This window comes from Lissotriton helveticus, chromosome 3_1 (assembly GCF_964261635.1).
Source record: "Lissotriton helveticus chromosome 3_1, aLisHel1.1, whole genome shotgun sequence".
In the NCBI taxonomy this organism is placed as follows: domain Eukaryota; kingdom Metazoa; phylum Chordata; class Amphibia; order Caudata; family Salamandridae; genus Lissotriton; species Lissotriton helveticus.
The window spans coordinates 1,021,315,130-1,021,341,417 of NC_136061.1; the positions used below are offsets into that span (position 1 = coordinate 1,021,315,130).

A 26,288-nucleotide genomic window follows, 5' to 3' on the forward strand; every position below is an offset into this window, starting at 1 on the left:
GTGGGGCCGCGGGGGAGCAGCGGCTTGGAGCGGGGAAGTGCAGCGGGAGAGGAAACGGCGATGGGGTCACACAAACTCAATCAGGGGCACAACAGAGGACGAGAGGGGACAAATACTGGTACAATACAGGTCCTGGCAAACAAATGCAGATACTGGCACAACAGTGAGGCGAGACAGAGGGCGAGAGCAGGCACAATACAATACAGTACAGATACTGGCACAATACAATACAGATACTGGCAACCTTTAAAGAAATACCGGTACGGCGAGATCCGGGGCAACAGTGAGGCAGAACTCACGGGCAGCAGCGGCAGCAAGGAGACCAGGCACACTGAGGGTGGGCCACGCGGCGGGAGGAGCGACCGGATCCGACCAGGTCAGGTCAGGTCACATTTTAATGGTTTGTCCAAGATCACGTTTTTGAAGGCGCAAAATTGAACTTTAATATGCAATCTAGACCTAAATGGCTGGATCTTGATTCTAAGTGTGAATATTAAACTATTCTGTCTGGGATCAAAATCTGTAAAATAGATCGAAATAAAACGATAACTCAGGCTACTCTGTAGAGGCCTGCACAAACATTACAGTGCCCACAAAATAAAATATTAATTCAACCATCTAGTTGCTTTTGCATAAGCTTGAACAATGGTCACTGTAGTAACACCATATGCAAAGGAAAGGAACCGAGATTTCCCCCCCCCCCCCCCCCCCCCCCTCCCTCACAGAGAAAAGGCTATTTGGATCCAGCTTCTGTTCCTATGCCAATGACAAAAGTACCCGTGACACTGGGTGTATATCGTGAAGGAGTCAGATTGATTGAAATTAAGTGGTGACATCATTGAGGTATTAACCAATGGAGAGCTGTGGTCATCTTCTACCTACTCTCTATTTTATTTCCATCAACATTCAACAGTAAAGACTATTAGTTACTCACTCTCCCACTCAACTCTAATACAAGCCTGTGTTTTATGATCTAAAGCACTAAGAACAAGAACATAAACTGGAAATTCGAGACCTATTGCATTGAAAATGCTTGTTTGTTTTTTTTGTTAATTTTTTTTATTAAACAGTCTCGACATGAGGTACAAGTTTACAAAATTAGTTGAGGGTTACAGTGGAGTCAGTTTACATACCATACAGCAGCATGATGCGTTGGAATTCACGGGGATGGGGGATTGTCCTCATCGACATCACGGGAAGGTGTACATATATCGCCCCGGTATGCATTCCAGGGTGCCCAAATCTTGAACCATTTGCGGGGGCAACCCCGGGCCACGTAGACTGTTTTCTCTCTTAGCATACACTAGTCAAAATCTCGCTCCCAAGCTATGACCGGAGGCCATAGTGTGACCCATTTCGTAGAATAAGTGTTGAGGTCGGTGGGTTCCCAGATGTTGAGGAGACACCTGGGCGCTTCCGGTCTAATTTCCACCCCAACACTTCACTCATGACCGTGTGGATGCTGCGCCAGTATTCCTGAATTTGCTCACAGTGCCACAGTATATGTAAGAATGTGCCCAATTGTGTGCATCCCCTCATACAAGAGCCGTCCGTAAGTCCACCCATGTGCACTAGCTGGGGACCAGTTATGTAAACTCTATGAAGGATCTTTAGTTGCACCAGTCTGAGTCGCGCTGGGATAGCGACCGTTTTAGGAGAGGAGACCGCTTCCTGCCAGGTTTCATCATCTAATTCCATTCTGTCCTCAGTCCACTTGTCTCGCAATTTCAATAGGGGGCTGTCGATGTGGTTACTGAGCTTCCGATATGTAAGGGAAATGGCCCTGTCAGGTAGGTGGCCGTCCAGCAGTCTGTTCTCTATTGGGGAGGCGTCCAGTGGAGTTGAGTCAGTGAGAAGTGCTGTGTGCAGTGAGTGCCTGATTTGTAGGTATCGATAATATTCTGAGTCCGCCAGGGCATACTGAGTTTGGAGAACGTCAAAGGGTTTCACATCCCCAGCGTTCCAGAGGTCCTTGACATGGGAAATGCCTATTAGGTCCCACTTATCAAATCCTTTAGTATTTCCCATATATCCAAGTTTTTGTGAGTCCCACAGAGGTGTGGCAAGAGTCAACTTGTTATGCCAGCCGATTGACTTTGTAGCAGAGTGCCATATATCTGAAAGAAACAGGTTCGTGTTAGATTCCCTAACTTCGAATATCCACAGGCGTCAGACTGGATCCGGAAAGTTTTGCGCAGCAGTACCCCTGCGCGTCGGTAGGCGTCGTCTTCGGCTCCGTGTCCGTCGTAAGCGTCGTTGGCGCCGGGATGACGTCGTCAGAGTACTTAGGCGCCGCCCTCGCGCGCTGACGTCAGTTCTTCTTCTTTTTTCCACGCCGGCAAGCGCAGATCTTGAAAAAAGCAGTACTTCTTAGTCACTTTTTGACTAACTTTTTCGATCCTTTTTGGATCCTTTTTCGAATCGGTAGACTCTCGGTGCCGATAGGGATGCCCGGGTTCAAACCCTGTGACGATTGTAACCGCCTGATGTCGGTTACCGACCCCCACCATCTGTGCCTTTATTGCCTTGGGGCCGACCACAACGACAAGTCGTGCCCCGACTGCCGGGCTTTGATGTCGAAGGCTAGGCGGGAGCGGTCCCATAAGTGTCTCGAGCTCCGGCAGTCAGCCCCACGCCGTTCACGGTCCCGGTCAAGGAGGAGGTCGAAGGACCGGTCGCGGGGCCACAGTCCTCACAGCTCGGCGAGTCGACACCCTTCGTCGGGCTCCCAAGTCCTCAGGTAAGAGGCATAAGAAGTCAAAGAGATGACATCGCTCTTCCGACTCCCCCCGGCGCTCGCAGGCTCGGGCGACACCGCCCACGTGGCTCCGCCGGAGCCGTGGCCAGCTCCATACCCACCGGTCCCTGGGCTGAACGCGACGCCGGAGGAGATCGATGCCTTCCTCATGGCCATAAGGTTGCTCTCTCCCCCGGGTCCCGCTGTGGCGCCTTCGGGCCCCGTCTGGGAGCCCAAGCGGGCCGGGGGCTTTGACCCCGGCGCTGTCCGGTGCTTCAGCCCCGGCGCCGTCGACGACTTCGGTCCCGACGCCGCAGGGCCCCACTGGGTCCGGATCCGGGTCGCCGCTAGTTGACCATACGACCCCTCTGCCGGCGCCAACCCCCAGGGTGTCTCCCTCGACGCCGTCCCCGGACGACGACGTCCCCGGTCCCTCCCTCGGTCCGGATCCGGCGTCGGACCGGCGTCGCTCGACGCCGAGGGAAGAGCAATTCTTCTATCATCCTTTGCACCTAACTATCAGGAGATGGGAGGCGAGGAGGATTGGGAGGGGTCTGAGGACCAGTGCTGGGCAGTTGAGCTAGAGGAGGCCAGTGGTCTGGACACTTAGCCCGACACTGGCTTCTTCTCTCCTCCTACCGTGGCTACGGAGGAGGGGGCTGCTTACAGCGTGGTATTGACAAGGGCAGCCAAGGCCTTGGCTCTTGAGCTCCCTGTCGCGGCCGTGAGGACTAACCTCCTCACCGAGGTCCTTAAACCGCAGGCAAGCTCTTCGGAGCCTCTACTGCCGTTTAATGAAGCCCTTACGGACATTCTGTTGGGCACCTGGTCCAAGCCCGCTACAAGCCCCCCTGTAGATCGGAACGTGGCCAGACGCCACCGCCCGGCCCCGGGCGACCCTAGCTTCCTGTCCACCTACCCCAACCCCGAGAGCCTGGTTATCCAGGCCTCTAACTCCCAGACCGCATTCTCGACTGCTCCACCTGATCGGGAATCCAAAAGGTATGAGCAATTCGGTAAGAAGCTGTTCTCCTCACTTAGTTTCGGGTTGCGGTCGGTCAACACCGATTGCCTTTTGGGCCATTATACCCACTCTCTGTGGGACACGGTCGCGGACGTGCTGCCGGGTTGCCCGGAGGAGGCCCGGGTAAAACTCGTTCAAGCCCTTGCAGAATGGCGAGATGCAGCACGGTACTCTATTCGATATGGGCTGGATACCACTGACTCGCTGGGCAGGGCGATTTCCACGATGGTGGCGGTTTGCCGCCACGCCTGGCTGAGGTCCGCCAACTTTTCGGCTGAGGTCCATAACTCACTCATGGACATGCCGTTTGATGGCCGTCAGGCAGACAGTACGCTTGAGCGTTTCAAGGACTCCAGGGCTGCGGCCAAGTCCTTGGGCCTATCGGGCCAGCGCCAGCAAACTTGTGCCTTTTGCTCCTTTCGTTGCCAGCCATGGGCCGCAGACTAACATCCAGCGCAGCGGTGGACGTGGTAACCGCCGTGGCGGTGCCAGGGGACAGCGGCGAGGCCAGTCCACATCTAACCCCACAGCATCCGCCTCAAAGCCTTCCTAATCCGAGCTTACAGGCCCATTTGATGCCAGTGGGGGGCAGGGTTCGCCATCACCTCCTCCACCTGCGCACCATCCCATCAGACAGGTGAGTGCTGCAAATCGTCCGAAGGGGCTACTCCCTCCCCTTCGAGGCGACCCCTCCAGCCATGCCACCGGATCACTTGCAACTTCTGCAAGAGGAAGTTACGGCCCTCTTGGCCAAGGGGGCCATCGAGCGCGTTCCTGGGCCAGAAGTAGGGTGTGGTTGTTATTTCCACTACTTTCTGGTTCCCAAGAAGGGCAAAGCGGGCCTTTATGCTTCCGGAAGGAGAAGTTCAAGATGCTGACTTTGGCTCAGGTCTTAGCGGCCCTAGACCCTGGAGACTGGATGGTAGCGTTGGACTTGCAGGACGCATATTTTCACAACCTCGTCCTGCCTGCCCACCAGCGTTACCTGCGGTTCACTGTAGGCCACGAGCACTTTCAGTTTACCATGCTCCCCTTCGGCCTTACCAGCGGCCCTCGGTTGTTCACGAAAGTGATGGTGGTGGTCGCAGCTCATCTGCGCAGATCAGGGGTGTCAGTCTTCCTCTATCTCGACGACTGGTTGTTGAAGGCGGGCTCTCCCCAGACAGTCGTCAGCCACCTCCAGACTACGGCCGACCTCCTGCACCTGCTGGGGTTCTCCATTAATATGCCGTAGTCACACCTGTGTCCCTCTCAGAAGCTCCTCTTCATCGGAGCGGTTCTGGATTCGGCGCAGTTTCGGGTTTATCCTCCCGAACAGCGGGTTCGGGATATTCAGGCTCTGATTCCGATCTTTCAGCCTTTATCCCGAGTCTCGGTCAGGTTGACGCTGCGGCTTCTGGGGCTGATGGCCTCCTGCATTCTTCTGGTGCATCACGCCAGGTGGCGGATGCCGGCTCTGCAGTGGGACCTGAAGTTTCAGTGGGCCCAGCATCAGGGTAACCTGTCCGACCACGTCCTGATCTCTGAGGGCACCGCGAGACAGTACAGTGGTGGCTCACGGTCAGCGGCAGATCCCTCTCCCTACCCCAACCGGAGCACGTAGTTGTGACGGATGCGTCCCTCCTGGGTTGGGAGGGTCACATGGGAGAGGCAGAGATCAGAGGCCTCTGGTCTCCGGCGGAGTCCCGGCTCCAGATCAACCTTGTGGAGCTGCTGGCGATCTGGCTTGCACTGAAAGCCTTCCTTCCCTCTGTCCGGGGAAGTGTAGTGCAGGTGTTCACGGACAACAACACCACCACCATGTGGTACTGCAACAAACAGGGCGGGGTGGGGTCGTGGACCCTTTGTCAGGAGGCTCTGCGCCTCTGGCAATGGCTTGGAACACCAGGGCGTCTCCCTGGTGGTCCAACACCTGGCAGGTTCCCTGAACGCCAGGGCAGACAAACTCAGCCGTCGGTGCATGATGGATCACGAATGGCGTCTGAACTCTGACGTGGCGCAAGGTCTCTTTCAGCAGTGGGGAGAGCCTTGGTTAGATCTATTCGCCACAGAAGAGAACGCGCAATGTCATCAGTTCTGCGCATTGGAATTTCCTAGGCGGCACTCGCTCGGAGACGCTTTTCGCCGTGAGTGGAGCTGCGGTCTATTGTACGCCTTTCCGCCTATACCACTTCTGCCCAGAGTGCTGAAGAAGATCAGGCGCGACCGGACCCAAGTCATTCTTGTGGCTCTGGACTGGGCACAAAGATACTGGTATCCTGAGCTAATAATGATGTCAGTCGATCCCCCGATTCGTCTGCCTCTTCAGGAGGACCTTCTGTCGCAGCAGCAGAGGACGATCCTCCACCCGAACCTGTCCAGTCTCCACCTCCATGCGTGGAGATTGAGTGGCGACAGTTGAGGCCATTTGACTTGCCTCCTGAAGTCTGTGATGTGATTCTGGCAGCCAGGCGTCCCTCCACAAAATCGGTATAAGCCTGCAGGTGGAACAATTTGTGGCTTGGTGCACAGCAAAGGCTGTGGATCTACTCTTTGCCCCTCTTTCAGAGGTTCTTCTCTTTCTTCTTTCTCTTGCCCAGCAGGGCTCTGCTCTGGACACTAGGAAGGCTACCTCTCTGCCATTTCAGCCTTCTTCAGACTTCCTGATCAGCCTTCTCTTTTCAAGTCCCCTGTTGTAAATATATTCTTGAAGGGACATCACTCACATGTTTCCTCCTGTTCCTTTCGTGATGCCTTAGTGGGACTTGAAACTTGTTCTGACGTATTTGATGTGCGCTCCTTTCGAGCCACTTCACAATTGCCCTCTTCGTCTTCTAACTCTTAAGACTGCATTCCTGGTTGCCATCACCTTTGCCAGGAGAATGAGTGAACTCCAGGCTCTATCTTCTCAACCTCCTTTCCACTCTCTCCATCCGCACAAAGTTGTCTTGAGAACGCGTCCCTCTTTCCTGCCCAAGCTAATCACAGCCTTCCACATTGGGCAGTCTATCACCTTGCCCTCCTTCTTTCCGCCTCCGCATCCCTCGAAAGAGGAAAAGGCTCCACCGCCTGGACCCAAAACGTGCGCTCTCATTCTATCTGGACTGCACACGCCAGTTCCGGGTGGACGACCAGCTCTTTGTTGGTTACGTGGGCGCTAAGAAGGGACAGGTGGTGCACAAACTAACCATTTCTCGATGGGTCGTTTTGTGCATAAATGCTTGTTATTGACTGGCTAAAAAGGAGCCTCCTGGGGGGCTGCATGCCCATTCCACTCGGGCCACGGCGGCTACTACTGCCCTGGGTCAGGGAGTCCCCTTGCAGGACATCTGTCAGGCAGCTACATGGGCCTCGCTGCACACGTTCGCTAGACACTATTGCTTGGACAGCCAAGTCCGGAGAGATGGCTTTTTCGGCCTTTCTGTTCTCCAGGACTTTCTGGTGTGATCATTGGTTCGCAGATTCACCACCGGGGTTGGTATTGCTGGGGTATCTATTCTAAGGTAAGGAATCTACCACTAACCTGTTTCTTTCAGATGCACAAGTTACTTACCTTCGGTAACGATATATCTGTAAGAAACAGTAGTTAGTATTAGATTCCTTATCGCTCCACCCATCCTCCCAGTTCTGCAAACCGATATCTAGGGTTAAGGTTCTTCCCTTTGAGGACCCTAGTTTCATGGCACCAGTGCCGGTTTTTATCATGGCTCTGCGTTTCTGGCACGGAAAAGCTGTGTATAAGAACTGACGTCAGCACGTGAGGGCGGCGTCTAAGTACTCCAACGTCGTCATCCGGCGCCAACGACGACGGGACGCGGAGCCGCAGACGACGCCTACCGACGCGCAGCGGTACTGCTACACAAAACTTTCCGGATCCAGTCTGACGCCTGGGGATATTCTAAGGTAAGGAATCTAACACTAACTACTGTTTCTTACAGATATATCGTTACCAAAGGTAAGTAACTTGTGCTTTAACAGTAAGGTCGGTGGGGCCGGTGTGTGGGTATTTGCTTGGCGTTGAATACAGTGCCCTTGAAAAGGTCCCATTGGGTAAAAGCCAACGTTCCATAATGAACCCAGGGTTGTCAGGACGGCCGTATGTGCAATGATTGGACTGATGGGTCTAGAGAAATAAATATGCCTAAGTATTTGAAGCCTTCTGAGACTACTGGAATCGGGCAATTACGGGCTAGAGGGGGAGAAGTCCCCCCATAGGACATAAAGAAGTGATTTTTGCCAATTTACTCGAAACCCGAGTATCTTCCAAAAATATCTAATATGTCAAAAGCTGCTATTAGGGATCTCCTAGGAGACGTGAGATAAAGGAGAATGTCATCCGCATATAAGGATATCCGGTCCTCCCAGTCCGCTGACCAACGCATGCCACGGATCATTACGTCTTTACGGATCCATGCTCAAGTGGCTCGAGGGCCAAAGCGAACAGTAAGGGAGAGAGGGGGCACCCCTGATGGGTTCCTCGACTGAGCACAAAGGCCTCTGACTTCCTTTTATTCACAACTACCTGAGCCATCGGCGCGCTATACAACAGTCGTACCCAGCGGCAAAAATTGGGCCCAAATCCCAGTTTGGAAAGTACTGCAAAGAGAGAAGGCCATTCCAGTGTATCGAAAGCCCTTGTGGCGTCAAGAGAGACTATTGTGGCATCCTCACATATAGTCAGTACTCTGCCCAAGACCCCATGTAGTCTGCGCAGGTTGAGAGCAGTGTTTCTTTCAGGCATGAACCCTGATTGATCTGGGTGGACTAAATCGCTTATCACTTTGATCAGTCTAGTGGCAAGTACCTTAGCTAGAATTTTGGGTTCCACATTCAGCAGCGATATAGGTCGATAGGTGGTACACACCGTTTTGGGTTTCCCTTCCTTGTGGATTGTGACTATAGTGTCAATCCTCTGGTCATATGGCAGCGAGCCCTGTTTAAGGCTGTCCTCGAACATGGATTTAAGGTAGGGGGCCGAATTATCTGGTAGAAGTTTGTAAAGCTCAATTGGGATGCCGATGGACCCAAAGCTTTCCCTGAGTGTAACGTTCTTATTGCTGTTGCTATTTCATCAGCAGTCAGTGCACTATCCACGAATGCATGGTCTGAGTGTGATAGCTTCGGGAGAGAGATGTCTTTAATAAGATCAGTAAAGTCGCCTTCAGGGTATGGCGCCACTGAGCTATATACAGTTTGGAAGTGAGCTGCAAAGTGGTTAGCTATGTCTTGGGGATCTGTCACAGGGGACCCGTCAGCACTTTTGACTTACGGCACGAGCCTGCTGGCCTGCTCCCTCCTGTCCAACCATGCCAGCAATTTGCCAGCCTTGTCGCCCCAGTCATATATCCGTCCCAGCCTATCCTGTCCTAATAGTTTGGCACGGTCGGTGACCAACGCCTGGTATACAACCTGGTGCAGACGCAGGGCATGAAGGGCTTCAGGTGTGGCATCTGAGGTAACATCCTGTTCCAGACGGTAAAGCTCCCGTTCTAGGTCCGAGATTTCTTTCACCCTATCGTTTTTGGTACCCGCTACCAAGGAAAGGGCCTGCCCACGGACCACCATTTTGAAAGCTTCCCACAATATTTGGGGGGACTCAACTGTATGTTCATTCTCCAGAAAGTATGCATTAATTGTTTTTATCAGCCCTTTCCGTAGTTTGGGGTTCTTGAGGTACCAGGGGTTTATTGGGGCAACCCGTCCCACCTGTGTATGGTCTAGAACAATATGAACCCACAAAGGGGAGTAGTCGGAAATACCTCTTGCCAGGTGGCGGATTTCATGAATACCAGTGATTTGTGGAGCCGGGACAAGTATGCAATCAAGGCGGGATAGGCTGTTGTGCGCCCCTTAGTGGAAGGTGTGCTGTATCTTGTTGGGATTGTATGCCCTCCAGCTATCAATGAGCCCCATTGCTTCTAAGAAACTGGAAAACGTATGTGCGGCTTGGGGGGGGTCGTGCAAGGGGGGTGTCTATCTAGAGCGCCCGACACTATTGAGTTAAAGTCTCCTCCAAGCACCAGGTGTCTGTCGGGCAACGTCAAGAGTACAGCACTTAAGTCTGTGAATGTTATGCCCTGCATCTCCGGGGGCATGTATATCGACATGAAGGTGATAGACCTGCCCTCCCAAGAACCCGTGATTCCAACATATCTGCCCCGGTCTTCCACATACGTGGAGGTGAGTGAGAGAAGAAACGACTTTTTTTGCATAATGCCTACTCCCCTGGAGCTAGAGGTGAATCCCCCATGGTGAATATCCCCATCTGTGCATTGGACGTGTTGCCAATGAGGTGCTTTCCTGGAGCAACACAATTCCGGTGACAGTCTCCTAATATATTGCAACACAATACTTCTCGTGATCTTGTCCCCCAATCCGTTAACATTCCTACTTAACATTTTGACTTCCCTGTTACACTGCACTCCCATAGATCGTTAAACAGGTCCCCACTAGCGGGTTTACGTTTATACATCCTGTTGAACACCACGGTGGCACGGAACTGTACCATCAAAAGATTGTCGAGAATAATGAGCAAAAAACACGAAACAACTGAAGAAAACACCCCGACCCAACAACCCCCCAGCCTGCTGCCCTGCACTCTGAGCTCAGAATTGCCCATCAAAAAACTTGCAGAGTGCCTGTTGCCCTAAGAATCAAGGGAATTAAAAACAAGAACAGGGGGGGAAAGCAGTGTGCTCCACGTTCTGCCCTATGCTATGTCACTGCCACACCCTTGTTAAGCATTAAACGTAAAGTCATAGATAAATCAGTAAACCCCGGCAAACATGTACCGTTAGCCCCCTCCCCTACCTGCACCGCATCATTGTTTCTTTCACCTCCCAAAGGGGCGACCATCGTCTGAATCCTGCTCCTCGCTCCGTTGGGTGTTTAGTCCCTTGAAAGTCAATCCAGTCCTCAATTGCCTCAGGACGATCAAAAAACCACGCCCTCCACCTCGACTCGGAGGCACGCTGGGAACAGCATTGAGTATTTCAGGCCCCTTTCCCTCAGGTCACGTTAAACAGACAGGAGTGAACTCCTTTGCTTCTGTACCCTTTGCATGAAGTCAGGGAAAAAGGAGATTTCGGCATTATCATATCGGAGGGGGGCGTTGGCCCTGGAATTTTGGAGGATCACATCCCTGTCCCAGTAGTTTAAGACACGAGCCAACATGGGCCGCGGGGGAGCGCCCGGTCTGGGACGGCCGCTCGGGACCCTGTGAGCCCACTCGATCACAAAAAATTTACTGAGACCTTTGGGTTGCAGGTGCTTGAGGATAAGGTCCTCAATGAACAGGTCGGGACATTGCCCCTCCGATTTCTCCGGAACTCCTATAATGCGGAGATTGTTGCGGCAAAGTCGGCCTTCGTAATCATCCAGCATGAGGTCCACGTGATTTCTGGATTTCTGCAGTTCTTCGACCTCCCTCTGTAAATGTGTGACATCACCCACCAAACTGGAAGTCGTGAGTTCCACCTGTTTGACTCTTTCGCTCAGTTTCCCCATGTTGGCTCTGATGAGGTTGACGTCGCTGGCCACCGAGTTCAGGGAGGTTTTGATACCTGTGATGGCAACCATGACTTCTTTAAGGGAAGGCTCAAGTTCTCCTTCTCCAGGGCCTCCCCATGGTGCTTCATCTGATGGACGAAAGTTTAGAAGGTGCCAGCAAGGGAATTTGTTTGAAGAGATAATTAGAAGATTTCAGACTTTAATTTTATTTCTATATATTAGTCTGTTCAAGCAAGGTTGATATCTGATTTAAGTTAAATTTGTTTGTCTATCAATTGGACAAGAAAATGAAGAAGCAGCACGGGAAATCTTTTTTATCAAAAAATATTTTTTATATATATTTTTAATAAATTCATAGGGTACATTTAAACAGTTAAAAACTGATCATAATGCTTTCAAATGAAAAAGAAATTTCCAAATGATTCCTATAATTCATCTGAACAAAAAACACTGTCGTCTCAGCCAATAGACATACATGCAGTGCAGGAATGCGTGAGCAGATGGATCCGTGAAAAGAGCGTGCATGTATGGATAAACTGCTGATAAATATACGGGTGAATGAATGAAAAACAGAAGAAATTTATTTGGTATTCATGGCGTTAATTCCATCTTTGCTTTCATTGAGCGTTGACAAATTTATTCTGCAGCACTATCTGTGGTTACAAAGTTTGCGTAAACTTCTTTTTGCACAAAAAGGTTTCTCTGAAAAGACTAATGGATATGCACAATATTTGTCCTGCTATGATGACACCCAGCAGGAAAACATACAACAAATGGTTTTAACGTGACAACAGAAACACGAACCAGCATGTGAATAAGTGAAACCGACCTTGCAAAGCAAACTAGAGGTGCGCGCGCACACGCCAGAGCGAGCCATATGTCTTCAATTATCGCGCCCGTGTCTGGGCGCGATAATTGAAACCATATGGCATGAATGCGCGTAATAGACACCAATAGGCCATGGACGGAGCAATGCTCCCGCCTTTGCCCTATTGTGTGCTATCCTTAAAAAAAAAAAAACACACAAAGGCCAATAGCAGGCCACAAAAGTAAAAATACACGCACAAGCATTTAGAATTCCAGGGTCTGTTTCAGAACCCCGGACAAAAGGACTCTCGCCTGCCCGAGCACAGCTGCGCCGTGCTACACAGGGCGCGAGCCCTAAAAAAGAGACCCAGGAAAGGTTAAAGTATTTATTTTAACGACGTGCTCTAAGATGCAGTATCTTTTTTAGGTTTCAACCTGACGAAAAGCTGCGCAAGCAGCGTTTCGCGCAAGGCGAAATCTTTTGTTTAGAGTATGTGGCTTGGGAATCCGCCCTATGTTCCATTGGCTAGCTCCATAAATGGAGGCTAGCCATTGGAACAGACATCTGTCCGTCATGGCCGGAGCAGATTCGTGGACGTTCCCGCGATTTTTACTCATCCCACCCCTTTTCCTACGTCATGCGGCGGAGGGCGTTTTTTTTTTTTTTTTAGGTTTGTTTTTGTTCATTCCAGGACGACCGCCGCCGGAAGAAGTCCAGGTGAGTGCCCGTTCCCGCCCCCCCTCCCGCTGACCGTGTGCCGTTCCCGCCCCCCCCTCCCGCTGCCCGTATGTGATCCCCGCCCTCCCCTTGGGCCGCAATTAAACTTCAGAAGTGGAGATATTAATGATCCCGGCTCCCCCTCTGATATCACCCTACCGTCCCGGCCCCCACAACGTATAAACCTGTTCGGATTCGTGTGCAACTGCAATCACACCGAGGGACACGGCGTGCGCTGTGCACGGCCACGTTGCCAGGTGAACTTGACTAGTATTGCCTTCTGAGGCAGGTGGCAAGTGGTATCCTCTGAATGCAGCCCTTGAGAAGAAACACGGTCAGGCAGAGCATAAAGTTCGGACGGAGTTACTCCTTGCCCAGGAATCTGCCTGCAGAATGCCAGGCGCCTGGCAGGCTCGGCGCAGGGAGGGTCTCGTGATGAAAGAGACGAAAGTTGCCTTTTATCTGGCTTGAGCATCAGACCTGCTCCCTCCCCGTCCAGGCAGCCGGCATGCTCGGAAGGTGCGAGCCGCGGGATGCGCAGGCGGGCGTCACACCGCACACCTCGGCGCCTCTGTCCGGGCTCTGCGGCGCTTTTTGGGGGCTCGTTCCAAGGGGCAGGGGGAGGGCGAGCGGGTATGACAATAAATTCAAAGACTTCAACGTAGGTTTTTTTTCAGCTCACCGTTGCGGTCTTTAAAGGTGAGTGTTCCTCGGTCTGCCATACTGTATCTCATGTTTCAGTGCTGTTTAATATTACGGGGTGTGTTTGTGGGTGGAAGTGGGAGGGGCATCGGAGTCTGGAAGGGGCAAGCAGCAACGAAAATGCGGGGTAGCGATTCGCCTTTGTTGGGGTGGAATGGGGTTGTATACCGCAGCATGACACCCTCCATGTTTGTGTGTTCATTGTGAAATGCGGGTAGAGGGGTCTGTGTGTGTGTGAGGGGGGGGTCGGATGTATACGGGAGAAGGAGTTGTGAGTAAGGATAGGAGGTCGGGCTCTCTCGGCTCTCAGGCGAGGAAACTGAGGCGAGTACATTGTCTGTAGGGCTGCAGCCTAGGAGACGTCCCAGCTCCGCGGAGTAAGTTCCCAGGTCGCAGGCATCATTCACTCCCCGAGTTCACAGCAGCAGTTGCTGCTGTCTGCAGCGGGAGAGCAAAGTGGCAATTCGATCCCCTGGCAGATGACAGATTTTTTTTGCCCTGCTGTTGTTTTTTGGAGCAACTTTTAAAGGCCCTATCTATCACTATGGGATCGATGGCTACCTTACTCAGACAAAGTAGTGGGCTGAAAAGGGAGGGGGCGACTGGAGCATACGGGCATGCAAAATGCAGGATGGCTACTGTCAATAGTGAGGCGACAGGGAAAGAATGATCGGCTGCCGAAAATCTGCTGAACTAACGCTCGCCATGTAGCCGCGGACACGTTTCCTCGATTTCAACATGGTGTCCGTTCCTGCACCCGGACTGGGTTTCAATAAAGGGGCAGAAGGCTTGCACTGCGAGGCGAGGCACACATGCGGCTGTCTGCGGGGCTGACGGGGGCAGGCGCGTCCTCACTGTAGGAAGACTCCTCTGCAGCCCACATCGAGGACAAGGGACGCACATACAGGCACACACACAGCCACAGACAGACACCACAAGAGAGATATAAACACACACACTTGCGAACGCAGAGACACGCAGAAAAACTCATGCCCCCACAAACTCAAGCGCGATGAAGCACATGCACGACACATACACAAACCATACACAAACACAGGAACACTCCCACCAACACATCCGTGATAGATACACACACACACACACAGTCTCACACAAAAACCGGCGTACACTCACTGCACGCACTGACAAACGCTCACACATACACAACCACCATACATATATAAACAGAGGCTTCCACACAGGCACATACACCCACCAACAGGCACATACACTCTCTGGCAGGCACACGTTTACACATACAAACACATAGACCACAAGCAGGCTTACATGCAAGAATAAACACACACATGCATTGCAACAGATTTGCAAACCGGCACATACAATCACACTTGCGCATCCATGATAAACAACTAACAGGCGATGACAAAACTACATACACAATACACAGACACAAATACGCACACACATGGCACAATAACCCTCTCACGAACACCAATACGCAAAACAACACAAACACACATTAACACACAAAGACACAAAAGCAAGCACCCAATATATCACGTACCAAAATGCCTTTGAGACAGACATACCTCCTAAGGTTCACTCATCCTTTTACTGCAAACCAACTACATTAAAAAGACATTCACATCGCGAATCTTTCCATGTATAAACCCAACAGAGTTTCCACTGGAAAGTCTAGTTCACAGCGCCCTGGGGCCCACGCAACTGCTCCCTTTTCGTATCTGTGTAAGAATATCAACGAAGAGAGTCCTAATTCTGGGGATATGGACTCCGACAAAGACAATGAAGTCATAGACATCAGTTCATGGCCATATACAAGTCTATGTATGTACCGCACGTAACATGAACAGGTACACATATATGTATGTATACATGTGCTGGTATCACACTTGCGCATCCATGATAAACAACTAACAGGCGATGACACAACTACATACACAATACACAGACACAAATACGCACACACATGGCACAATAACCCTCACACGAACACCAATACGCAAAACAACACAAACACACATTAACACACAAAGACACAAAAGCAAGCACCCAATATATCACGTACCAAAATGCCTTTGAGACAGACATACCTCCTAAGGTTCACTCATCCTTTTACTGCAAACCAACTACATTAAAAAGACATTCACATCGCGAATCTTTCCATGTATAAACCCAACAGAGTTTCCACTGGAAAGTCCAGTTCACAGCGCCCTGGGGCCCACGCGACTGCTCCCTTTTCGTGTCTGTGTAAGAATATCAACGAAGAGAGTTCTAATTCTGGGGATGTGGACTCAGACAAAGACAATGAAGTCATAGACATCAGTTCATGGCCATATACAAGTCTATGTATGTACCGCACGTAACATGAACACGTACACATATATGTATGTATACATGTGCTGGTATCTGAAAGCATACCAGCAAAGTCATTCGCATGTACAGGCAGGCACTTTTACATGCGAATGTGTATAAAACACACAGACATTGAAAAAAAATTATATATCTATATATTTATATAGCTATATTATATCCGCGGGTGTACACATATGATTATACAATGTCCAATGAACATGTATGTTTATGTGTACATTGATGTACTTGGGAATATATGATAGATATATATATATAAAACACCCGCATATAGCTCACATAATGAACAAGTATACGTGTCTGTGTATACACTATATTGATAACATTTAGAGTAAGACAAGAATCATGCCATTGCTCATACATTTGATATGTTATGTTATGTTTATTTTACTGAAAGTTTTAAAGCGCTCTGTTACCCTGAGGTGTCCTGGCGCATATCTATGTATTCGCTCAGCAAATGAAGTAAGATTAGCTTAGGTTCTAATTTGTGAATATTTGTGTATTGTACCTAAAACACGCATATAGGCATAAATACAGTATGGGCGCATTTGTACTAATTGCTTGTTACGTGTTTCATTAAGTGAAATATTTACCCTTGCAGGGCCTTCTTGGCGCTGTCATCAAATGTGGACATGCTTTTTAACTAGTTTTCTTGTATTTATTTTTAGAATACTAGGGCTCTTAATAAGTTAGGAAATGTAAAACGGTCGACAACGGTTCTCAAGTTTAGTAGAAATTAATTCCAAGCTTTTGTTGTCATGAATGAACATCCGCAACGTGTTATTTTTCATTTTTACCTTTTAGTTGGACATTAAAAACAACGCATGCATTTTTAGGTTTCGCCTAAGTGAATGTAATGTAGGTGCATTTACAAACCCCAGCCCTCACATAAGGTGTCTGAAATGACTCAGACCTGGCAGATTCTCTTGATGCCCATGAGCAACAGTAAAGAGCATGTTCACCGCTGAAGAGAGTGACCACTTCACCATTCATCCCTTTGTGCCTGCAGACAGAGCTGAATACTTCACCTTTCACCACTTTGCATCTGCAAACAGAGCTGACCACTTCACCAGCTGAGTATCATTTGCACAAGCGTCATTGACACCCCATACTACCGATTTTTTTATTACATATGGTACCCACAATCACTTCAAGTACGTATGTTGTGATCGGTAGGCTCTGTCACCTGCTATACATTCCACCATACAGTTTAAGATTCTTTTTTGTATTTGTATTCATCCATTTACACCCTTTTACGTTAAAATAGCTATAGCTTTACTGTATAGTTGCTATAAAAGCTTATAATATGGTATAGTGTGCACTTTAAAAAAAAAATCACTCCACTGCAAACAAAAAAGCATGAATAAAAAACATTGCCATTTACAATGCCAATAGCTCCAACTCCAACAAATGTGAGACCTACTGCAATGTAAATAACAATGCCATTTATTTATAAGTAAAAAAAAAAAAAAGAAATGTCATGAGCAATGCCAATAGCTCTAACTTTTCCAAAGGCGAAACCATTGCATTGTAAATGCTTGTTAACATAAGCAGACATATGATTAGAAATAATATGATCAGCATTGTTACAATTCCATAAAACACAAAAGGAGAAATCATATTACAATGATGGTGAAAACAGGTCTTATAGCGCCTAGTATATCACCCTTCCTAGCTAGGAACTATGTTTTATAAAATATAGAAGGTCTCTTAGGCTTGTGTGGGGGACCCCATACCTCTGAGATCAGCAGGAGTAAATCACAGCAGGATCTGCAAAAGCTCGTTCTCTCTAAAATCATGCCTACAGTGCAATATTAAAGGTGCCAGAATCTCCCTTGGCTTGCAGCTGCATGTATGTTATGTCTAAAACGTGAGCCGATCAGCCTGAACAACAGCCACCTTGTTATGATAACTTTGGAGGCTTTAGCACTCACTGTGCAGACTAGGGTCGCGATGTAAGTCTAGGGATGCCGAAAACAAGCCTTTCTCATGTGAAGCAATTCACGCAACCTAATTTACAACAACAATTATATGTAGTGTCGTGTGCAAAAGCAGCAAAAGGTAAAATGGCTTTTAAACTTTCTAATAAGCCTATGCTAACATAGCAATGTGCGCAACAAGGCCCAGCCCTCACTACAACTCCTCTCTACTCTGTGACACTGTACTCCACTTCATGCCACTTTACTCTACACTACTAACATTTAGGCATGCTGCACTGGTTTACAGCATTGCAATGTTGCAAAGAGCTATTGGCTTTCCCTTGGCAAAGCCTCTAGCGTAGGCGAGACCTATTTGCTTTGCCAATGTTTGTTTTGCAGGTGACCAAGAACAGAGAATGATAGTGTAAATAGAAATTTCATTGTGAATCCTTGGAAAATGAGTAGTCCAGGCTAAATGTAATTTATGCATCAGTAAGTTGCGATCTAGTCAGGGTGCATTAATGTAAACATACTTCTTTAATATATTATGTAAAGCTATCTTATATTTATGTATCCAGTGCTTCAAACCACACTTCAAATATCTCTAACCGCTGTAAATTAAAACTGCAGAAACCACATACGTAATTTGAAGATAATTATCATATACAACAAGCTAAACCAGTACCCAATGTTTATTCGTACATTTACAGTGTTAGGGAATGTAAGGAGTGATTGCTCTAATTCCTTTCATGTTTTTGGACTCTAGAGTTTTCTTGAAAATAAATAGTTATTTCTGCCACCACCATGTTGATTGTGCGATTTATGATAGCTTTGACGCATTTGTTATCTGTGTGTAGTAATTAGAATACTTTTAATGTTTATCTTTCAGATTGGTGTTACCACTAATCTGCAGAGAAATGGTGGAGCTGTTGGACAGAAGTAGCAGTTTGGTGAATCATACCTCTTTAGCAAACTATGCATTTTTCTACGGTGTCTTCCCTGCGGCGCCTGGAGTGGCAATCTTTGCAAACCATTTCAATATGGAAGTAGAACTTGTACGTATGGACTGATTTATATGTCTGCAACCATTATGGATTTGTGGGCTTCGGCACTATGCTGAAGAAAGGTTATTTTTCTTAAGATACCCACCTAGTAAGTCATGGATGTGTGTAAAGTGATGCACTTTACTATAAAAACGTTGTAAGACTTTAGTATACTAAGTCTGCAGTATACTAACTGCACAGTCTAGACAAAGTTTACAATTCGAACCTGTTACCAAAATAATGTATCATAAAAAAATGGTTAAATGCAGACACAATATGAAATAGATTAACTTATGTCAGTAGATTAAATCGTCACAGCTGCAACTCCACATTCTGGATGTCCCCAAATGGCTAGGAGAAAATGTTATTGGCACTAAAATATTGTTGGCAGAATATTGTTCAGAATATTGTCAGACATAAATGTTGTGTTCTACTTACTATCATTTAAAAAACAATTCTACATTGGAGTCAATAATAGAAAACAAACAGAATTTGGGACAATATATTCATGTTGCACAACGGTTCTGCGTTCCTGACCTACATTCAGATATAGATATATATGCAAATTTTTTGCCAGCGGGGCAGCCCTCGGCACCAGTACTGGATCTATATCGGCACTGCCTACAGGACTGTGACCTTCCTCTCCACCCGTCCCAGTGTTCCCTCCTTTGCCGCAGATGCCACGCAGCGACACATGCCCCATCATTATACTAGACACCAACACCATGGCTTCCAAGCTGGAGCCAGTGCCTTTTTCGATTGAGCGGCCTGGAGAGGGTGATGATTGGGAAGGATCAGAGGACCTTTCTGATTACCATCGTGCCCTAGATGACACAGAGGACAACTGGTACGAGGAACTGTCGGATACCAGTCATTTGGATACCACACCAGACACTGGCCTGAACTCTCCCCTACCGTGGCTATGAAGGAGGTTGCCTCATTCGCAATGATAGTGTGGAGGACAGCTGAGGTCTTGGACCTTCAGTTGCCCACAGTGTCAGCCATTACAAACGTCTTGACAGGGGTGCTTCAGCCGGGAGTCACCCCTTCAGAACCCTTCTCCCATTCAGTGAAGCCCTTACAGATGTCCTCCTTGGGGGCTGGACCAAACCCTGCTAGGGGCTCCTGTGCACATGACAATTGCACACCACCATCGCTCCACTTCTGGGTTTTCCTCACCCAGAAGCCCACTCTGGAGTGCTTGGTAGTCCAAACCTCTACTTTTAAGATCAATCCCGGCATGTTCTCTAGCACTAAACTGGACAGCTAATCCAAAAGGTTATATACCTTTGGTAAGAGGATTTTCTCTTCTGCCAGCTTAGCACTGTGGTCAGTGAACACTGCATGCCTTTTGGGCCAATACCAACACAATGTGTGGGATTTAGTTGCACAAGTGCTGCCTTTGGTCTTGCAGGAGGCCCCAGCCATGCAGAGCAATTTCATAGTCCGTGGCACTGAGACGCTGTGCCTGGCTGAGAACCACTGACTTTTTGTGAGATGTCCAAGCTTTGCTCATGGATGTGCTCTTTGATGGCCCTCGCCTCTTTGGTGAGAAGGCAGACTCAGCACTGGAGCTCTTTAAGGATAGCAGGGGTACAGCCAGGTCATTGGGCCCATCCATGGTTCCTCTCCAACCATAGGATAACAGTATAGCTACCAACCACATCCTTTCCTACCCAGCTGTGAAGGCTAACCGGCTTCCAAAGCCTTTCCTGGCTGTGGACGCGGGTCCCACACATCACATTGGATCACAGCAGACGTTTGTGTCAGTCCACCATGCACCTGGCAGCCGCAGCCTACAAACCCCTTTAGTTTGCCCTAATACCATCACAGGCCCCCATTGGAGGCAGGATTTACGATCATCTCCCTCCCTGGTAATCTATACTAACAGAAATGTGGGTTTTGCAAATCATCCAGAGGCGCTAATCCATCCCCTTTCTGGAAATTCCTCCACTCTTGCCACCCACTTACGACCATCTGATGGAGGACCATCTCTACTTGCTCCATCAGATTGTGTTGATTCTTTTGGCCTTAGTAACCATTGGTAGGGTGCTGGCATCAGATGATGGTCTTGTTTGCTATTTCTGCTATTTTTCTGATGCCCAAAAGTGCAGAGGCCTCTGCCATATCCTAGACTTGTTCTTTCTCAACTCCGTCCTGAAAAAGGAGAAGTTCAAAATGCTCAACTAAACTCCAGTCCTGTCTGCCCTGGACTCTGAAGACTGGATGGTGGCTTTGGACTTGCAGGACGCAGATTTCCACATCGCCACCCTGCCGGCCCACAGGCACTACCTGATATTCACAGTGAACCAAGAACACTTTCAGTTTGATGTACTCTCCTTTGGCCTCACCAATACCCCTCGAGTGTTTACAAAAGTGATGGCGGAGGATAGGGGTTCCAGTCTTCCCTTACCATGTCAATTAGCTGTAGTAGGCGGGCTTGCCCCAGGCAGTCGTCTCCCACCCCCAGACTATAGCCGACCTCCTGTATTCCCTGGGGTTCACGATCAACAAGCCAAAGTCACCTCAGACTCACTCTCAGATGCTCCCTTCCATCTGAGTCATTCTGGACACAATCCAGTTTCGGGTCTATCCTCCCAATCGGCGAGCCCAGGATTTGCGGGTAGGATTCTGATGTTTCAGCCTCAATCCTGGAATTTGATGAGAGTTACTGTGGGGCTGATGGGCTCCATGGCCTCCTGTATCATTCTTTTGACATATGCCTGCTGGGAAAGAAGGGCTCTGCTCTGGGACCTGAAGTTTCAGTGGCAATAGCATCTTGGGAATCTCTCCGACCTTGTCCAGATCGCAGCGGGTACTGCAAAAGACGTGCAGTGCTGGCTGACAAACCGTGATTGGGACAGTGGTAGACCCCTCTCCCTTCCCTAACCAAAGCGGACTATAGTGACAGACGTGTCGCTTCTGGGCTGAGGCAGCCATCTGGGAGAGGTGGTGATCAGAGGACTTTGTCCTCTGCGGAGTCTGGGCTTCACATTAATCTGCTGGAGCTCCTGTCGAGCCAATTGACAATGAAAGGCTTTCTTCCTTCGATCAAGAAAAGGCTAAGGCTGGTGTTCACAGACAGCCCCACCATGTGATACTGCAACAAACAAAGTAGGGTGGGGTCATGGACCCTTTGTCAAGAACCCCAGTACCTCTGGACATGGCTGGAAAGTCAGGGCATTTCCCTGGTGGCTCAACTCCTGCTGGACTCTCTAAATGCTAGGGTGGACAAACTTCGCCATCGATGCCTAGCAGATCACTAATGTCGTCTCCATTTGGAGGTGATGCAGGGTCTGTTTCTAGATTGGGGAGAGCTTTGGTTATATCTTTTCCCCACGGCTTTGAATATGCAATGGCAGCAGTTTTATGCGCTGAAGGTTCCAAGGCGGTTCTCGCTCAGAGATGCTTTTTGGCCTCCTGTACACCTTTCGCTAATAACACTCCTTCCCAAAGTTCTAAAGACGATCAGGAACAACCTGGCCATAGTCATTCTTATGGCCCCAGATTGGTCATGGAGAGTTTGTGCCCGACCATCTTAGTTTATGTCTGCCATTTGTAAAATGTTTATCAAAGGTAGTCGTCCCATTTTATAGTGAGTGAATTTAGAGATTACAATTTTTAAGTCCTACACTACCTTTTATTAAACGTATGTAATGATGAAAACTTCATGATATATTTTGACATTGCCATGGTTTTCTTGGAAAGGTTTTAATACCTTGGTGTAAAACATTTTGCGACACTTAAAAAAGCGGCAAATACACATGCAAAACCTTTTTTTTTTTTATTAGCTCGAAATTTTACCTCTGGGTAAGTTTGTGTGCAATTAACAAAGTGCAAATTAAAATTTTTAATATAGAGAATGGATGAGAGACCTTGGACAAGAGAGCCAAAATACCTACAATTCCATAAGCATACAATCCGTGTACTGTTGACCTTTTTACAAATGCATTACATATTGCTGCTAATTTGCCATTTTCAAGGCAAGAGTGACTAATTGTTTTCTGCACATCTGTTTTCAGAAGACAGAGCGTTTTTTGCTTTAAAAATGTGCTTTAGTAAATGCATATGAAAGGGCATGTTCAGCTTTTACCAGTTTGCTTACCTTATTTTCTATTTTCTTTACAGATAACCTCAGGTATGGTGATAAGCACTTTTGTCTCTGCTCCCATAATGTACGTCTCTGCTTGGTTATTGACTATTCCCACCATGGATCCCAAGCCATTGATGGCAGCACTCCAGAATGTTAGTTTTGATATAAGCATCGTCAGTCTGGTCTCTTTGGTAAGAATATTTGGCAATTGATCCTGGTTCTAAATAGTGATCAGGGACCCAGTTCATATAATAATTTAAGATGTCTTCCTGAGTAGCCTATTGAAACCACAGGCTATGAATTGCAATCCCAATCCTAAATCATATTCCGGGTAAATTAAAGATGTTTGTAATTTCCTGAATTTCACATTTGTCTCTTAGCATCATGCAGATTGCTCATACTGTAGAGATTCCATGTACACAATGGTAGGCCCCATTATTAAATACCGTTTTTTCCCTTAACATTAAAGAGATGTGAGGGACTGGTCAGCCACACCCAATCTAATATCGAGTAGTTATAGTGCTGTTTCACAAACTTTTATTCCCTAGTAAACTTAGTTTTGGATGCCCCAGTCTTGGATTGTGCAGTATTTGTGGGACAACGCCACAGTATTCCTTACTAATCATTGACAATTATTTCCTATCAAAAATAAAAGGGCCAGATGTATGGTTGAGATGTTTGCAATGTAAGACTTTCAGTTTATGGCGAGATAAGTACAGACTGGCAGGATCAAGCATCCATTCTGTTAATGGAGAAGGCCTTCAATGCGATATCCATTATTCCATAACTGCAAATCGTTTCCACTGGTTTGGCTTAATCCAACTGGTGCAGTGCACCAGAAGCTCCATATCGAGTAGGTGCCTTAAGAAGTTCCTGTGTATCTTAATGAAGGCATTTGCAACATTCGTGGTAATGCTGCTATGCTACATGGTTTATTTTAACATAGTCTAAAAGTGCCAGTACTGCCCTTCTAGGATTGCTTGCATTTAGACAGTCAAAATCATAAACAAGTGTTTTATCTGTCGTAAACCCTCAGATTCTGTAAAGCTGAGGGTTTGCAACCATTAAAACACTTTTTTCAATGTATTAAACCTAATTAACAATTTAGAACCGTTTTTTGAATCGTTAAATGGATTAAACCAATATGAAGGAATCAATGTTTGCAGGGGGCGTTTATAGGGTGTCCCTTACAAATATAGATTCCGTATCGTATGCATTAATGTTTTGGGGCAAAAATACAGTTACAAAACATTAATATATTACCACAAACTCAAAGTAGGTATTAAGCCATTCACAAACCAGAAGGGATCTCAAGGGACTCTATTCCCTTGTTAAAAAGTTGACAAAACGTGTTTTAGGAGTAGCCCATGGGACAACTGCCTAATCCTAAAGAAGGTATGTGCAACTTGTAATTTTAATTTATTGCATTCGATTTTCCTTCAAGGAAAAGGGGCTGCATTAAAAAAACTGCTTTATTTAAAAGCAGTCATATACATGGTGATCTTCTGGCCCCAGCCTGCTACCATCTCTGTGGTAGGGGCCAGTTGCAGTGGGTTTCAATTTGCATGCATCGTAATCAGGTAGGCCAAATTGCCACCCATTATGATCGAGTACTTTGAGAACTAACCTTATACTGAATAAATCGGTTGACAAAATACCAATGCATTCAGTAGACGTTTTTGATCAAGTTTCATCCCCTTTAATAAAATCCAATTTAGTACATTCCAAATAAGAAATTGCAAATTGAGAATCGTTATTTAGTCACAATTTACGATTTCCTATTTCGAGTCTTTGTACCTGATGCCCAATGTTCTTTGTTAACTAAATGTGAAATAATCCTGCCCCAAAAATTGTCATTAATTTGACATTGATTTCCAAATCAACATCAAGGCGAGAGAGCCTTTTATATTTAGAAGAGTGTTAAGTTTTTGAATGAATCACAATTGCTTCTTGATCCAAAGATAAGCGAAGTCCCACCTGATGTATTGGCTTTAATTATGTTGCTGTTTGGTAATATTTTGCAAACATCTACTTGTAATGCATATATACCAGTCTTATGTGGTAAATTCTGAATCACTGTCACAAACTCCACGATACACAGTGTAATTGGTAATTGAGAAGCTGTAACCTTTTACATTTTTATTTATTTAAGAAAGTTTCTAAACTAGTTGATAGTACTGGTTTCCCTTCCGAATACAAATATAGGTAATTTTGAATGAATGCTTTTTGAAATTCCTCTGTTTTATGTGTGATCTTTCCTGATGATTTTGATTGTTAGAGGTGCCGGATTGAGATTCCCAAATCCTTGTCAGCTGTGTAGTAAAACTGCCTAATATACGGCCTGTGTCATTAGCCTTTGGCTTGGTGTTTCTTTAAAAGACAATAGTTTATCCTTTAGCTTATCGGCTACATGCTCAAAGGTTTGCTTATAATAGTGTGTATTAACCTCTTCATAAATTGATTTGTTTGTTAAATTGCTACGGTGCTCTAAGACTAAATGTTATAGCTTTGCTCTTTTACCCACTTTATCTTTGGATGTGAAGTAAATGCTTGTAGTGCCTTTTACTTTGATGGTAAGAGCATCCTCCTACATATCCCATCTCATATAGCATGTTGATTTAAAATGCCCTCAATTGTTTTGCAAGATTAACTACACAATCGCAAGAGATGACCCATTGATCATATTGGGATTAGAAGGCGGTGTGATGATTTTCACTGTTCTGTAGAAAATAGAGCATGAATTATCAAAAGTAGTCAATCGAATGGCAGACTATGACAGATTTGATTGCATTTGATCATGCTTCTTTATTGTTGACAGCATTCTGACAATACAATTGAAGATTATGTCATAAAATATCGAGCTGGCATCAACTTAAACTTCATAGGAATTTGCAACATAATTTATGCAACCTTCCACCTAGAGTCCTGTAACCCTGACCTATGTGGCCTAACATGAAACGTTTGTAATCGCATAATTGAGAGACTATGCAGTGTTCAGCACAAATACAACAGACCTGTGAAATGTTATCAAAAACTAACCTCCAGGGCGTGCCCAAGATAGCACGCGTATGAGAGCTGAATTGCGGAGCTCCACTGCACCTATTGGGTCATCAGCAGATTGGGAGCACCAGGACGATCCCGCAGTGGCGGAACCGCAGTACAGTGCCCAGGGGAGCGTACTGGATGAACTGGCCTCTCTGCAGACCATACAGAGCACTTTAATTTGCTGGGTAAGAGGCTGCCAGGCGGACCCGGTGCCTAAAATGGCTGCTACAGAACGAACCTGGAGGTGGCTCACTAATCCCTAGTTGGGTCCTCTCCCTACAGGGGTCGCCAGTTGCGGAGCTTGCGCAAGCAATGGACGGTCCCCTGGGCCGAGCGCCTGGGCTGACGACGATGAGGTTG

At 47.4% G+C, this 26,288-nt stretch overlaps 1 protein-coding gene across 3 annotated transcripts in view; it reads left to right on the top strand.

Annotated features, from left to right (window-relative positions):
* GPR155 (G protein-coupled receptor 155) overlaps window positions 1–26,288 on the top strand; it is a 361,714-nt gene that overhangs the window by 142,529 nt on the left and 192,897 nt on the right. For all 3 annotated transcript variants that reach the window (XM_078681541.1, XM_078681540.1, XM_078681542.1), the window contains exons 4-5: window positions 18,637–18,802; window positions 22,919–23,074. In XM_078681541.1, coding sequence (XP_078537667.1) covers window positions 18,637–18,802; window positions 22,919–23,074 — 322 coding nt within the window. The remainder of the gene's footprint in view (window positions 1–18,636; window positions 18,803–22,918; window positions 23,075–26,288) is intronic.